Here is a 12,328-nt window from a genome sequence, read left to right on the forward strand (position 1 = left end):
CCGTTTATGGGTTTTTATGGTGTTTCATTATGGTGCAATGATAAAACATTAAATGTTTATTTAAAAAGTGGAAATGTTTGTATTTATAAAAGGTATTTTATTTAAATAGGTGAATTTTGGTAAACCTGTAATTAAAAGAAGTTTTGGTTCATCACATCTGAAACGATTTAAAGTTTGAAATAGTTCTTGATGCTGAGAGGAGAATAAACTGATGTTTCCATCTTATCCTGTCTGTAAATCCAGCCTCTAAAGCTGCTTTGTCACATGTTGTAATTACAAAAAATATAGATTTTATTGTTATTTGTATTACTCCTTTTCTCACTAAAACACCTTTAAAACCTGTCATTGTTTCAACTGTTACTTTAAGATTGAAGCCCCTTCTTTTCATTTCTTCTTCTGTGGTTTTGTCTCTAAATTGTTATCCTGTTATTTCTACATACATCCAGTTTATTTATAGATTTATTAAGTTAGTTTTTTATCATCACTATTGTAATAAATAAATCTGTTCCATAATGTGAATATTTATTGTAAAGTAGAAGGACTTAACTTTAGTTTTCCTATGTACTTTATTTTATGTAGGTCTTGGAGCAGGGAGCCAATAAAATGGTTGTTTTCTATTTGTTGTTTTTGTCGGAAATGAACTGAAAACCAGCAACCAGAGAAATCCTCTGTCACTGCCTGATTTTAAATAAAACCAGCCCAGAAAGGACCCGGTTGCATTGACTGTTTGCCCCACTTCTCTGGGCTTTGACCTTAATGACCTTTATGAAACTATCTCTATGTCACCATACCTGTCATCAGTTTATCTCTGCGAGCGTCGTACAGCATCCCTAAGCCGAACGGCCGGCTCAAGGCCGCCACCTGGATTTCATTTGAGGACATGTTTTCAGCCTGAGGCAGCAGAGACACAAAGGTGGAAATAACATTAAGATCAATTCAATCACATGGAAATATCTGAACATTAATAACCTATCAATACTGTGTCACTGAGAGCCTCTCAGGAAGGATTTCATTACCTGATGAAGGTTGATGGGTCAGTTAAAGTCTTTCTGACTCCACGTCTCCTTTTATCCTCATAACTCCTCCCACTGAACCAGCAGGAACACCTTCTACGGCGTAGAAGGTGTTCCTGCTGGGAAGCACCTGAAGGGCCCACCTTACTGGTCAGCCAATGAGGTGGACGCTGAAGGATTCACCTTCAAAATAAAAGCAACGCTAAAGATAGCAGCAGCTTTTAAGCGTGCTGAGTAATGCACTCATTAAAGTAATATGCCTTAGAAGGAACCATTTTTTACTATAAGCCTAAAAAGACTAAGAAACACTGATAAAACAGCAGCACATCTTTAAATGCTGATGTTGCACAACCCGCCCCCCTTCTCTCAGCTCCCCCCCCTGAGAGGAGGGAGATGTGCTTCCAGCCTAACATTGAGTTTCCTACATCTGCTGGTTTACCTGTCCAGACCTGTTAAAGCTGAGGCAGAGAGAAACTCGCCTGGTTTCTCACGACCTCCATCCAGATGTCCCTCCTTCTTCACCGTTAGCCAGACTGAGCAGCCTGCAGCCAACTGGTTCCACCTGTTAACAGTCGCTCTTTGTCTTTATTACAACTGGCACTAGTTACTGAACCAGGTTGGTTTTAGTGTCGAGTCCAAAGGATGTTTTAGTTTTTGGCTAAAAGCAAAACTTCTTCCACTTTTCCCTCCCAGAATCAAACTTCATAGATATTTTATGGCCATCAAAGAACTTTAAGGCGACTCATTGATGAACTTTAAGGCGACTCATTGATGAACTTTAAGGCGACTCATTGATTGAATGGTCTTTGTCTTTGGGGTCTAAACCAGCTGATGAGAGAAGTGCCATTTGAAGCCACATGTTGCTAACGGGTTGGTCCCCATGTGCAGAACAGTCTTCGGCTCTGTGGCCCCGGCTCTTCAGCTGCAGAGTTCTTTGTCCATCTCCCTCTTGGCTCCAAGCTGCCTGAAGGATCCAACCAAAGGTTCCTCTTTCGCACCCACCTTTTATAGGTGATAAGAGATTTTTTGTATAATCATTTTTATTATTACTTTAGTTCATTATTCAGTCTAATGTTAATCAGTAGAGACGTGCTGTGCTAAAACTGTTTGATTGCTGTGTTGAGTATCTGTTCCCTCCACCTTTGGGAGAAATTGGCTCTGAAGGGAAAGAGCTGGATGACCTGTGTGTAGATGGAGCTGCCATCTGTTTTATTGTTTATCTTTTCTGACTCTTGTTGTCCCAAATGAAAGTCCGGCTCTAGCAGAGAGAGGGCAGAACGCTCTGTGAACGAGGAGCAGTTTGCTCCTGGCCATAAAATTCATAAAAGTTGTCTGTGGTTCTTTTATAGGCTCAGAAAAATACCCATCAATAGAGTTTATCCGCCCTGCAGACGATGCATTGGCTAGCTTTGTTGCTGTGCCTCTCATTGGCCGACTGCTTGGACAGATGATCTCATGTCCATCACCTTGGAGACATTATGTCCTGATGTCTGAGCCAATGATCCCAGAGTTGCTCAACATTCCTACGTCTGTTTCCTGTCCAACCTTTTCTTAGGAAAGTTAAAGTTTATCAATAAGGCCTTGGTCACCTCCGCTCTCCTATCAGTTCCTCTTTCCCCTGACCTTTCACCTTTCACCTCCCATCTACCTCCAACACAACATCAGTAATTACAGTTACAGTTACAACATTTTACACCATTCAATGTTAAAATCACATTTATAACCTTTTAGTTTCTATGATTTAACATTTATTTATAATAATATAATAACCATAACTTATTAGTTACTCTTATTATAATTATAATGTTATTACAGACATTTCTGAAAAGAAACCAATAATAATCCATTATTCTAATTATTTGGTACCAAGTTACAGTTTCTTGTTTCACCTGTAAATATTTCCACAAGTGTAAATATTCTGATAATCAAACCAACATCAATCACTGGTTAAACCAATATTAATTATTGGCTTAATTATCAGTTATTATTATTAATGTAAGTATTTTACTCTGGGTTTTATCCAATTACTCAAAATGTTTAGATTTTATTCTTTAAAATCTAAAGATAGTCTGAACTCATTTTAAACACATGAAACTTCCTGTTTCTTCAGGACCTGCTCTTCCTGATCCATGACTCTTTCTGCCTGTGATTAAATAGAAAAGAGTCGAATTAAAGCAAAGTTTGCAGGACACAAAAACAACCAGATTCATTTTATTACCGTCTGACTGTTGGGTCTTGATGTCATGAATTTTAAAGGTAACTTTATTTATTGTTATTATTAAACTAAAATCTCCAGCAGGGGAGGTGGGATGAGCTCGACTTTTCTCGACAACACACACACACACACACCCACACACACACACACCCACACACACACCCACACACACACACACACACACCCACACACACACACACCCACACACACACCCACACACACACACACACACACACACACCCACACACACACACACCCACACACACACCCACACACACACACACACACACACACACACACACACACACACACACACACACACACACACACACAATACTAAAAGCACAAGAAAGAAAACAATAGTCCAGAAATGTCCCTGAAGGTAAAAGGAAAACAGGAGGAGCTCAGACCTCCTTCTCTTCCTCCTTCTCCTGATTTATCTTTTCTTAATGTGACACGTTGTGAAATGTGGCTGCAGAAATAGAATATAAATTGAAATGACTAGCCGATAAAGTTTCTGCCAAGATTCATTTCATTAGAAAACATTTCCTAGAACCCGAGGTGAATGACAGGAAGTGACAGATGAGAGCCTCAGATTCATGTTTTCTCACAATAGGACTAGTCAGCCCTGGGAAATTCACAGCATTAGCAGGCGAGTTTATTGAGAATCATCATTTCTCCACCTGAAGGAAGTCCTGAAAACAGCCTGCGGACATTTCTACCAACATGTCGACGTTTGTTTTACATGTTCAAACAGCATAACGTGAAATGAGTTATGTGCTGCGTTTACACAAATATCTGCCTATTATAGCCATGTTTATGGCCTCCGATAATAAAGAACATATTGTCTCTGATCATATTATCTCTGTGCAATTTAAATCCCAAATTAAACAAGTTTCTGGGATTTATTTCTTTAATTTCTGGGTTATTGCCAAAAGTAAAAACATCCTGTTCAGGGGTGAAGCTGAAAAACTAATTTATGTTTTTGTTACTTCGAGGTTGGACTATTGTGATTATTTACTATCAATAAGTTCATAAAATACAGTTAAAATCCTTCAGCTGATCCAAACACTGCAGTTCTGATGAAAATGAAAAACAGAGATCACATTTCTCCTTTGTTAGTTTCTCTTCATTGGCTCCAAGTTAAATCCAGTAAATAAATGAAGATAAAGGCCTTAATAATCAGCTGCATCAGACGTCAGAGATCTGATTGGTCCAGAATATGATGCAGATCTTCAGGCTCCTCCCTCTCCTGTAGAACCAGATCCAGTTTTACTCAGAAACCCTGAAAACCTTCTGCACTAAGAACTAAAACTTTCCTTTTAAAGCTGATAGTTGGGCTGGTTTATGTTTTCCTGACAAACTGATCATTGTTTCTCACTTGTTTCTTCTTCTTCTCTCCAATTTGCTGTTATTTTAACTTTTTACTTTGTATTTTCTCTTCAAGCTGCTTCTGGTCCGTTCAGCTGCGACACATAAAATACTTTCTTTGATTGAAATCTACAAAAACTGAAGTTACTTTTAAACAAACATTTAAATGTTTTCATTAAAATGACAAAATACATAAAACACATGGGCTGCACAGTGGCGCAGTTGGTAGAGCTGTTGCCTTGCAGCACGAAGGTTCTGGGTTCGATTCCCGGTCTTTCTGCATGGAGTTTGCATGTTCTCCCTGCATGGTGGGTTTTCTCCAGGTACTCCGGTTTCCTCCCACAGTCCAAAAACATGACTGTCAGGTTAATTGGCCTCTCCAAATTATCCCTAGGTGTGAGTGTGAGTGTGTGTGTACATGGTTGTGTGTCCTGTGTGTCTCTGTGTTGCCCTGCAACAGACTGGCGACCTGTCCAGGTGACCTGTCCAGGTGACCCCGCCTCTTGGAGGGTTGCTGGTGCCAAGATGGGCACCAGCAACCCTCCCGACCCCACTGAGGGACAAGGGTGATAGAAAATGGATGGACATAAAACACATGTTCCTCTTATGGGATGCTGCAGGTCACAGCAGCACCAAGTCGTGAACAATAACAGGAAACTTGTTGCTGAAAGTTTAAAGGTTATCATAGTGGAAGAGAAACACCTGGACTTTAAAATGGATCCGACTCTGTGAGGAACGACTTCCTGGGTCTGAGTGTCGGCTGGTTGCTCCATCTTCATCATCTTCATCATCATCTCTGCTCTGATCACTGATGAATGTTTTGAACCAAGTCCGATAAAGAACTGTTCAGTCTGTTCAGTCTGCACTTTTCCCCAGACAGTCAGAGCATCATCCATGCTGAACTGGCTCAGAGCATCTCAGCTGGAATCAGTCGGAGGAGATTCTCCGGGATCCATCAACCTTCTTCTGGACGCTCCTCTTCCTCCTGTGGGTCAGCCGACTAGCTGCTGAGTTAAACTGAATCCCTAGAATCAAACCCGTTAGCGGTTGATCTCCTCTCTTTCACACTTGCTTCCTAAGTTTGTCCAGGTTGATAATAACCAGCAGGTTAAACTACGAACAATTCTGTGCAAAATGTCAATTCTTTCCCCCAAAAGTTGAGTTTATGAAAATACATAAGGCCTTACCAAAACTATTTATTAATCATCTTAAAAATATAATAACATATCATCCGATGACCCGACAACTACCCAATTTATTAATTAATGGAATATCACGGGCTGCACAGTGGCGCAGTTGGTAGAGCTGTTGCCTTGCAGCAAGAAGGTTCTGGGTTCGATTCCCGGTCTTTCTGCATGGAGTCTCCATGTTCTCCCTGTGCATGGTGGGTTTTCTCCAGGTACTCCGGTTTCCTCCCACAGTCCAAAAACATGACTGTCAGGTTAACTGGCCTCTCCAAATTGTCCCTAGGTGTGAGTGTGTGTGTGTATGGTTGTGTGTCTCTGTGTTGCCCTGCGACAGACTGGTGACCTGTCCAGGTGACCTGCCCAGGTGACCCCGCCTCTCACCCAGAACGTTAGCTGGAGATGGGCAGCAGCACCTCCTGACCCCACTGAGGGACAAGGGTGAAAGAAAATGGATGGATGGAAACATAAATGAGTATATATGAGAAATATGTGGTAGAATATATCTGTATACATGGCCAGATGATGTGGATCGTAGAGCTGCAGCCTCAGGTGAGTCACCTGTACAGGTGAAGCTGCTTGCAAGGACAGAATGACGGAGGCAGGAGCAGCGGCATCGAACCGCCTGGCCTCCTGTCACCAGGAGCGTCTGCAGCCCGACGGCTCTGCTCTCTGTCTGGACTTTGTTCCTTTAAGTGATTGTTTGGTGGTTTGGTTCTTTCTGTAAGCTAAATGTGACAATGCAGTGAAGTGGCTACAATAAATGAGCAGATGAAGAAGAACAGTGGCTCCATGGAACAGAGTAAAACACAAATTCACAACACAAACAGAGCACCAGCATAAATATATTCAAAATCCACTAAACATATTTCAAATCATCTACATGGAAGAGGAAGGAAATATGTTAATAGTGAAATAAATGGGATGCAATGATTTAAATACTTAATACAATTCTGTCTTCTACTGAAGATAGGAAGCAGTATGTTGACAAAACTACGTATGTATTTACACTATTGATATGATACATCCTGTAACATGTAGTTTGTAGGTCAAAGTGATGCCAAAGAACAAAAACCTCCCTAAAAATAAAACCTGCTCCAGCAGGAGAGCCGGGGTCAGATCTGGGGATTCTGGACAGAAGCAGAGGAACCGCTGGATGACAAACCACAGAGGGCGTCTTTACGATACTGAGGTCTTTACGTTACTGAGGTCGTTACGTTACTGAGGTCTTTTCGTTACTGAGGTCGTTACGTTACTGAGGTCTTTACGTTACTGAGGTCTTTACGTTACTGAGGTCTTTACGTTACTGAGGTCTTTACGTTACTGAGGTCTTTTCTTACTGAGGTCTTTACGTTACTGAGGTCTTTACGTTACTGAGGTCTTTACGTTACTGAGGTCTTTACGTTACTGAGGTCTTTACGTTACTGAGGTCTTTATGTTACTGAGGTCTTTACGTTACTGAGGTCTTTACGTTACTGAGGTCTTTACGTTACTGAGGTCTTTACGTTACTGAGGTCTTTACGTTACTGAGGTCTTTACGTTACTGAGGTCTTTATGTTACTGAGGTCTTTATGTTACTGAGGTCTTTACGTTACTGAGGTCTTTACGTTACTGAGGTCGTTACGTTACTGAGGTCTTTATGTTACTGAGGTCTTTATGTTACTGAGGTCTTTCTTACTGAGGTCTTTACGATACTGAGGTCTTTATGTTACTGAGGTCTTTACGTTACTGAGGTCTTTACGTTACTGAGGTCTTTACGTTACTGAGGTCTTTACCTTACTGAGGTCTTTACGTTACTGAGGTCTTTATGTTACTGAGGTCTTTACGTTACTGAGGTCTTTACGTTACTGAGGTCTTTATGTTACTGAGGTCTTTATGTTACTGAGGTCTTTATGTTACTGATGTCTTTATGTTACTGAGGTCTTTATGTTACTGAGGTCTTTACGTTACTGAGGTCTTTATGTTACTGAGGTCTTTATGTTACTGAGGTCTTTACGTTACTGAGGTCTTTATGTTACTGAGGTCTTTACGTTACTGAGGTCTTTATGTTACTGAGGTCTTTACGTTACTGAGGTCTTTATGTTACTGAGGTTTTTACGTTACTGAGGTCTTTTCTTACTGACGTCTTTACGATACTGAGGTCTTTATGTTACTGACGTCTTTACGTTACTGAGGTCTTTATGTTACTGAGGTCTTTATGTTACTGAGGTCTTTACGTTACTGAGGTCTTTTCTTACTGACGTCTTTACGATACTGAGGTCTTTATGTTACTGACGTCTTTACGTTACTGAGGTCTTTATGTTACTGAGGTCTTTATGTTACTGAGGTCTTTATGTTACTGAGGTCTTTATGTTACTGAGGTCGTTACGTTACTGAGGTCTTGTGAGGGATTTGCCCCCTCCCTAACAGGTGCTGTTTTTGTGTTTTATAAATTCTAATTTATTTGTGTAAATGTATTGTTTTGGGAAGTACTTTGATTTATTTACTTGTTTTAATCCTCTTCTCTCTTTGAGGTCACCTGGTCATGTGTTGCCATGGAAACGCGCCCATGAGCAGCGCTGACAAGGACCTGGTGATACCAATCAGCCTCATTGGGAAAATCCATTTTCTGAGAGGGAGGAGAGATGTATTTTGAATTTTGTTTGGGCCCAGATAGTTTTTGTTTGAGTTAATTGTAACTGTAGACATTGTTTAGGAATAGTTTAGTGCAAATGTTTGTTTGTTTCTGTCTGAAAATGTGAATGTCTCCACCCCTCCAATTAGTCCTGGTGGGCGCCAATCATTTAAGAGCCAGGTGGTTCAGGTGAAAGGGGTTTTTTTTTCTCACTCTTCTTGTTGTAACCTGATTTGCCATGCTGTATACTGAACTGAACTGAATTGAACTGAACTAAAGACAAAAGAAAAGTATTGAGTACTCTACAACTGCTGGCTCCAGTCTGTTTTTCTCTTGGGTTGCAAACCAACAGGTCGTTACGTTACTGAGGTCGTTACGTTACTGAAGTCTTTATGTTACTGAGGTCTTTATGTTACTGAGGTCGTTACGATACTGAGGTCGTTACGTTACTGAGGTATTTATGTTACTGAGGTCTTTACGTTACTGAGGTCTTTACGTTACTGAGGTCTTTACGTTACTGAGGTCTTTACCTTACTGAGGTCTTTACCTTACTGAGGTCTTTACGTTACTGAGGTCTTTACGTTACTGAGGTCTTTACCTTACTGAGGTCTTTACGTTACTGAGGGGTTTACGTTACTGAGGTCTTTACGTTACTGAGGTCGTTACGATACTGAGGTCGTTCCCACAGACCTCGTCTAGACACCAGAAATATTCTGCATGTCTCAAAAGGAACAGACGTTTCTGGACAGGCTGATTTCATGAAAGACCAATTATTTTCTGAGAAAACATAAATCTGAAGCTCTCATCTTTCACTTGCTGTCATTTACCTGGAAATGTTTACTAGGGAACTGAATCTTGGCCTCCTGGCAGAAACGTAATCAGTCAGTTCAGATTAAATTATTTCTCTCTATACAGACAAATTTCACAACATTTTCAGGCACATTAAGAAATGAGAATCCTTCCAGTTTTCCTTCGTGTGTGTGTGTGTGTGTGTGTGTGTGTGTGTGTGTGTGTGTGTGTGTGTGTGTGTGTGTGTGTGTGTGTGTGTGTGTGTGTGTGTGTGTGTGTGTGTGTGTGTGTGTGTGTTTAGATCAGTTGTTTTTAGAGAAACCGTCTCCTGAGAGGAGGAGTTTTCCCACCGTCTCTCGGCTCCCAGTGGGTTTAGAAAGACCAGGTACAGCAGCCTTCAGACCCAACCAGCCAATCACCTGCAGACAGGTGAGTGTTCAACTAGTCCTGATTTTGCAGTTGTATCAATGCATATAAATTATATTTTATTTTCATTGCTGCAGCTGAATCTCTCTGAGACATAGAGATGTTTCATATTTATCAGATAAATAAAATGATCTCCTCACATGTATGTTGTATCAGGTGTAGTCTGCATCTCATGTTTGGTTTAACTTCATTATAGGAGCCAAAGATGTCGCAGTACATCACTGACCTCGATGTTTCTCTGAACCATGATGAGGAGCGGAGCCTACTGCATCACGGTTACACCAAAATCCCTGTGCACTCTAAAAAGAAAAAGTTGAACCAACTTAATTGAATTGCTTCTATGGGTAACAAGAAATTCAATTAAGTTTATCCAACTTAATTTATTAAGTTTATCCAACTTAATTTATTAAGTTTAACCAATTCAATATATTCTAATCATCCAACTCAGTTTGTTGATTTTTTAAACAAATGTATTAAGTATGTTTAAAATAACAGATTTAAGGCAGTGACTTCACATTAGAGTCGCATTCACACGCCAATGTCCATATCGGCAGGAGGAAGCTGGAATCGAACCTACAACCTTCCGATTACAAGACGACTCTCCACCCACAGAGTCAATCCGCGTCATGGTCAGACGTGGGATACAAATATTGAACTTAATTATTTCAAGTAAAGTCAAAGTAAAAAGGTCTTTTAAGGAAAAGATTTGTAACTTTTAAATTAGAGTATATTTAGAGGACACTGTAAAAAGAGTTTCTCAAAATATTTAGTTTGGAACTACTTAAAAGTTTGAGTTGATTTTTTGTAGAATTAAGACAAAGAGATACAAATGTTTATTAGAAGAAAATAAATGATTTGAGTAAGAGTGACGTAAATCTGTTATCTTAAACATACTTAATACATTTGTTGAATAAAATTAACAAATTGAGTTGGATGATTAGAATATATTGAATTGGTTAAACTTAAATTAAGTTGGATAAACTTAATAAATTAAGTTGGATGAACTTAGTTGAATTGCTTGTTACCGATGGAAGCAATTCAATCAAGTTGGTTCAACTATTTAGTGTAAGTTTTGAGTTAAATGAACACAAAAAGGTAAGTTGGCATAGCAAAAGCAAAAGAAGTTAAATTAATGTAAATAAGTCCATAAGATGAACTTAAACCCAAAAAACACTTTTTAGAGTGTAGATCTGAACAAAGGAGCTGGGAGAAACGACATATATCTGTGGTACAGAACCGGTACCTGTGGAGCGATCACCAGGATCCAGTTTTCCTTCACTGATGGGATGATACAGGGTCTGATCACTGAAGGGAACCACAAGACTGATAAAGATCTCAACAAAGGAGCCGGAGGCAGCGACGTCTTCCTGTGGTTCTTGAAAGGTTCCACTGAGTACGACGTCCCGATCGTGGAGCTGGCCGTCTCCACTAATGCAGCAGAGGACGCCAAAATGGCCCAGCCTCAGTGGGAGAGGTCAGCCTGCGACCTGAACCGGAGAGCTGAGGGAAGGTGGATCTACCTGTGGATGAAGAAGGAGCGTCAAACCTACGTCTGTGACATCCAGGCCACCAATAATCCTTCTTCAGACGCCAGCTTGTTCCGTCAAGGTTACACCCGGATAGATGAAGATACCAACAGAGAGGCAGGTGGGTCTGACGTCTTCATCTGGTACCGACAGAGCACCGATGAGAAGAAGGCCATCAGAGATCTGCAGGTCTCCACTGATCAGGCGTCTGAAAGGAGCTATGGGAACCAAAACTACGAGCAAGTGAGAATAAACCTGAATGAGGGAACCAAAGGAACCCCGGTGTACCTGTGGTACAAGAAGACGGACTGCAGCCAAAAGCCCATCAAGCTGCTCACCGTGATCCTCAACATGGACGCAGTATCCGCCTACAGGAGGGCCGACATCAACGTCATCGAGAAAAACCTCAACACTAACAATGACGGCATGAAAGAGTTTGTGTGTTATGGTTAGAGGGTCCTGGTTATTCTGATCACATCTTCATCGTATCCAGCTTCTGCAAAATGATTTTCTGTCTGAATTTGATTCTGTCTTAATAAAGTTGACCATCTGATCATGTCTACTGTCAATTTTATTGTTTTACAACATTTACAAGAGAAACACCAGAAGAACAAATGCATGAGTCAAATTAAAATAAGGTTTACGTCACTGTAGACTCTCAGTTTATAGCAGTGACTCAGAGGATCTGAGCCACTCGACTGGCGTTTATTTCTAGAACCTCACAGAAAGTCTGTGAGAAATTATTTAATGATATTTAATTCCAGCTTTAAGCCAACAGCACCAACATAGGGCTTTATAATGTCTCTATGTGCCTGGAAACACTAAATATTGCCCCTAGGGCAGGGGTGTCAAACTCCAGTCCTCGAGGGCCGGTGTCCTGCAACTTCTAGAAGTGCCTCTGCTGCACCACACCTGAATAGAATAATTAAGTAATTAGCAAGGCTCTGGAGAACTGAGGAGGTAATTAAGCCATTTGATTCAGGTGTTTTGTACCTGTGGCACATCTAAAAACTGCAGGACAGCGGCCCTTCAGGACTGGAGTTTGACTCCCCTGCCCTAGGGGGTGTTTTAATTAGTACAGGTGCTTCATTGTTTCCATCCAATCATATCCATCCATCCATCCATCCATCTTATCCGGGTCGGGTCTCGGGGTCAGCAGCCTCAGGAGGCCCAGACTTCCCTCCCAGCCT

General features: G+C 40.9%; 2 protein-coding genes across 3 annotated transcripts in view; one reads left to right on the forward strand and one right to left on the reverse strand.

Moving 5' to 3' along the window:
- Positions 1–1,368, reverse strand: part of LOC103460878 (neoverrucotoxin subunit alpha-like) — a 9,181-nt gene extending 7,813 nt beyond the window's left edge. The window contains exons 1-2 of one of the 2 annotated variants that reach the window (XM_081611027.1): positions 1,017–1,368; positions 792–891 (exon numbers count right to left, since the gene is read on the reverse strand). In XM_081611027.1, coding sequence (XP_081467153.1) covers positions 792–882 — 91 coding nt within the window. In that variant the 5' untranslated portion in view covers positions 883–891; positions 1,017–1,368. Of the gene's footprint in view, positions 1–791 lie in introns of both variants that reach the window. The other variant, XM_081611026.1, reaches the window with a different exon arrangement.
- Positions 1,369–10,582: 9,214 nt separating this feature from the next.
- On the forward strand, positions 10,583–11,679 carry LOC103470785 (uncharacterized). The gene is made up of 2 exons (XM_008419451.2): positions 10,583–10,707; positions 10,794–11,679. The coding sequence occupies exons 1-2, from the start codon at positions 10,612–10,614 to the stop codon at positions 11,589–11,591; spliced, it is 894 nt and encodes a 297-aa protein (XP_008417673.2). The 5' UTR covers positions 10,583–10,611; the 3' UTR covers positions 11,592–11,679.
- The last annotated feature ends 649 nt before the right edge of the window (positions 11,680–12,328 follow it).

Source organism: Poecilia reticulata, chromosome 9 (genome assembly GCF_904066995.2).
Source record: "Poecilia reticulata chromosome 9, P_reticulata-male-v2, whole genome shotgun sequence".
Classification (NCBI taxonomy): Eukaryota; Metazoa; Chordata; class Actinopteri; order Cyprinodontiformes; family Poeciliidae; genus Poecilia; species Poecilia reticulata.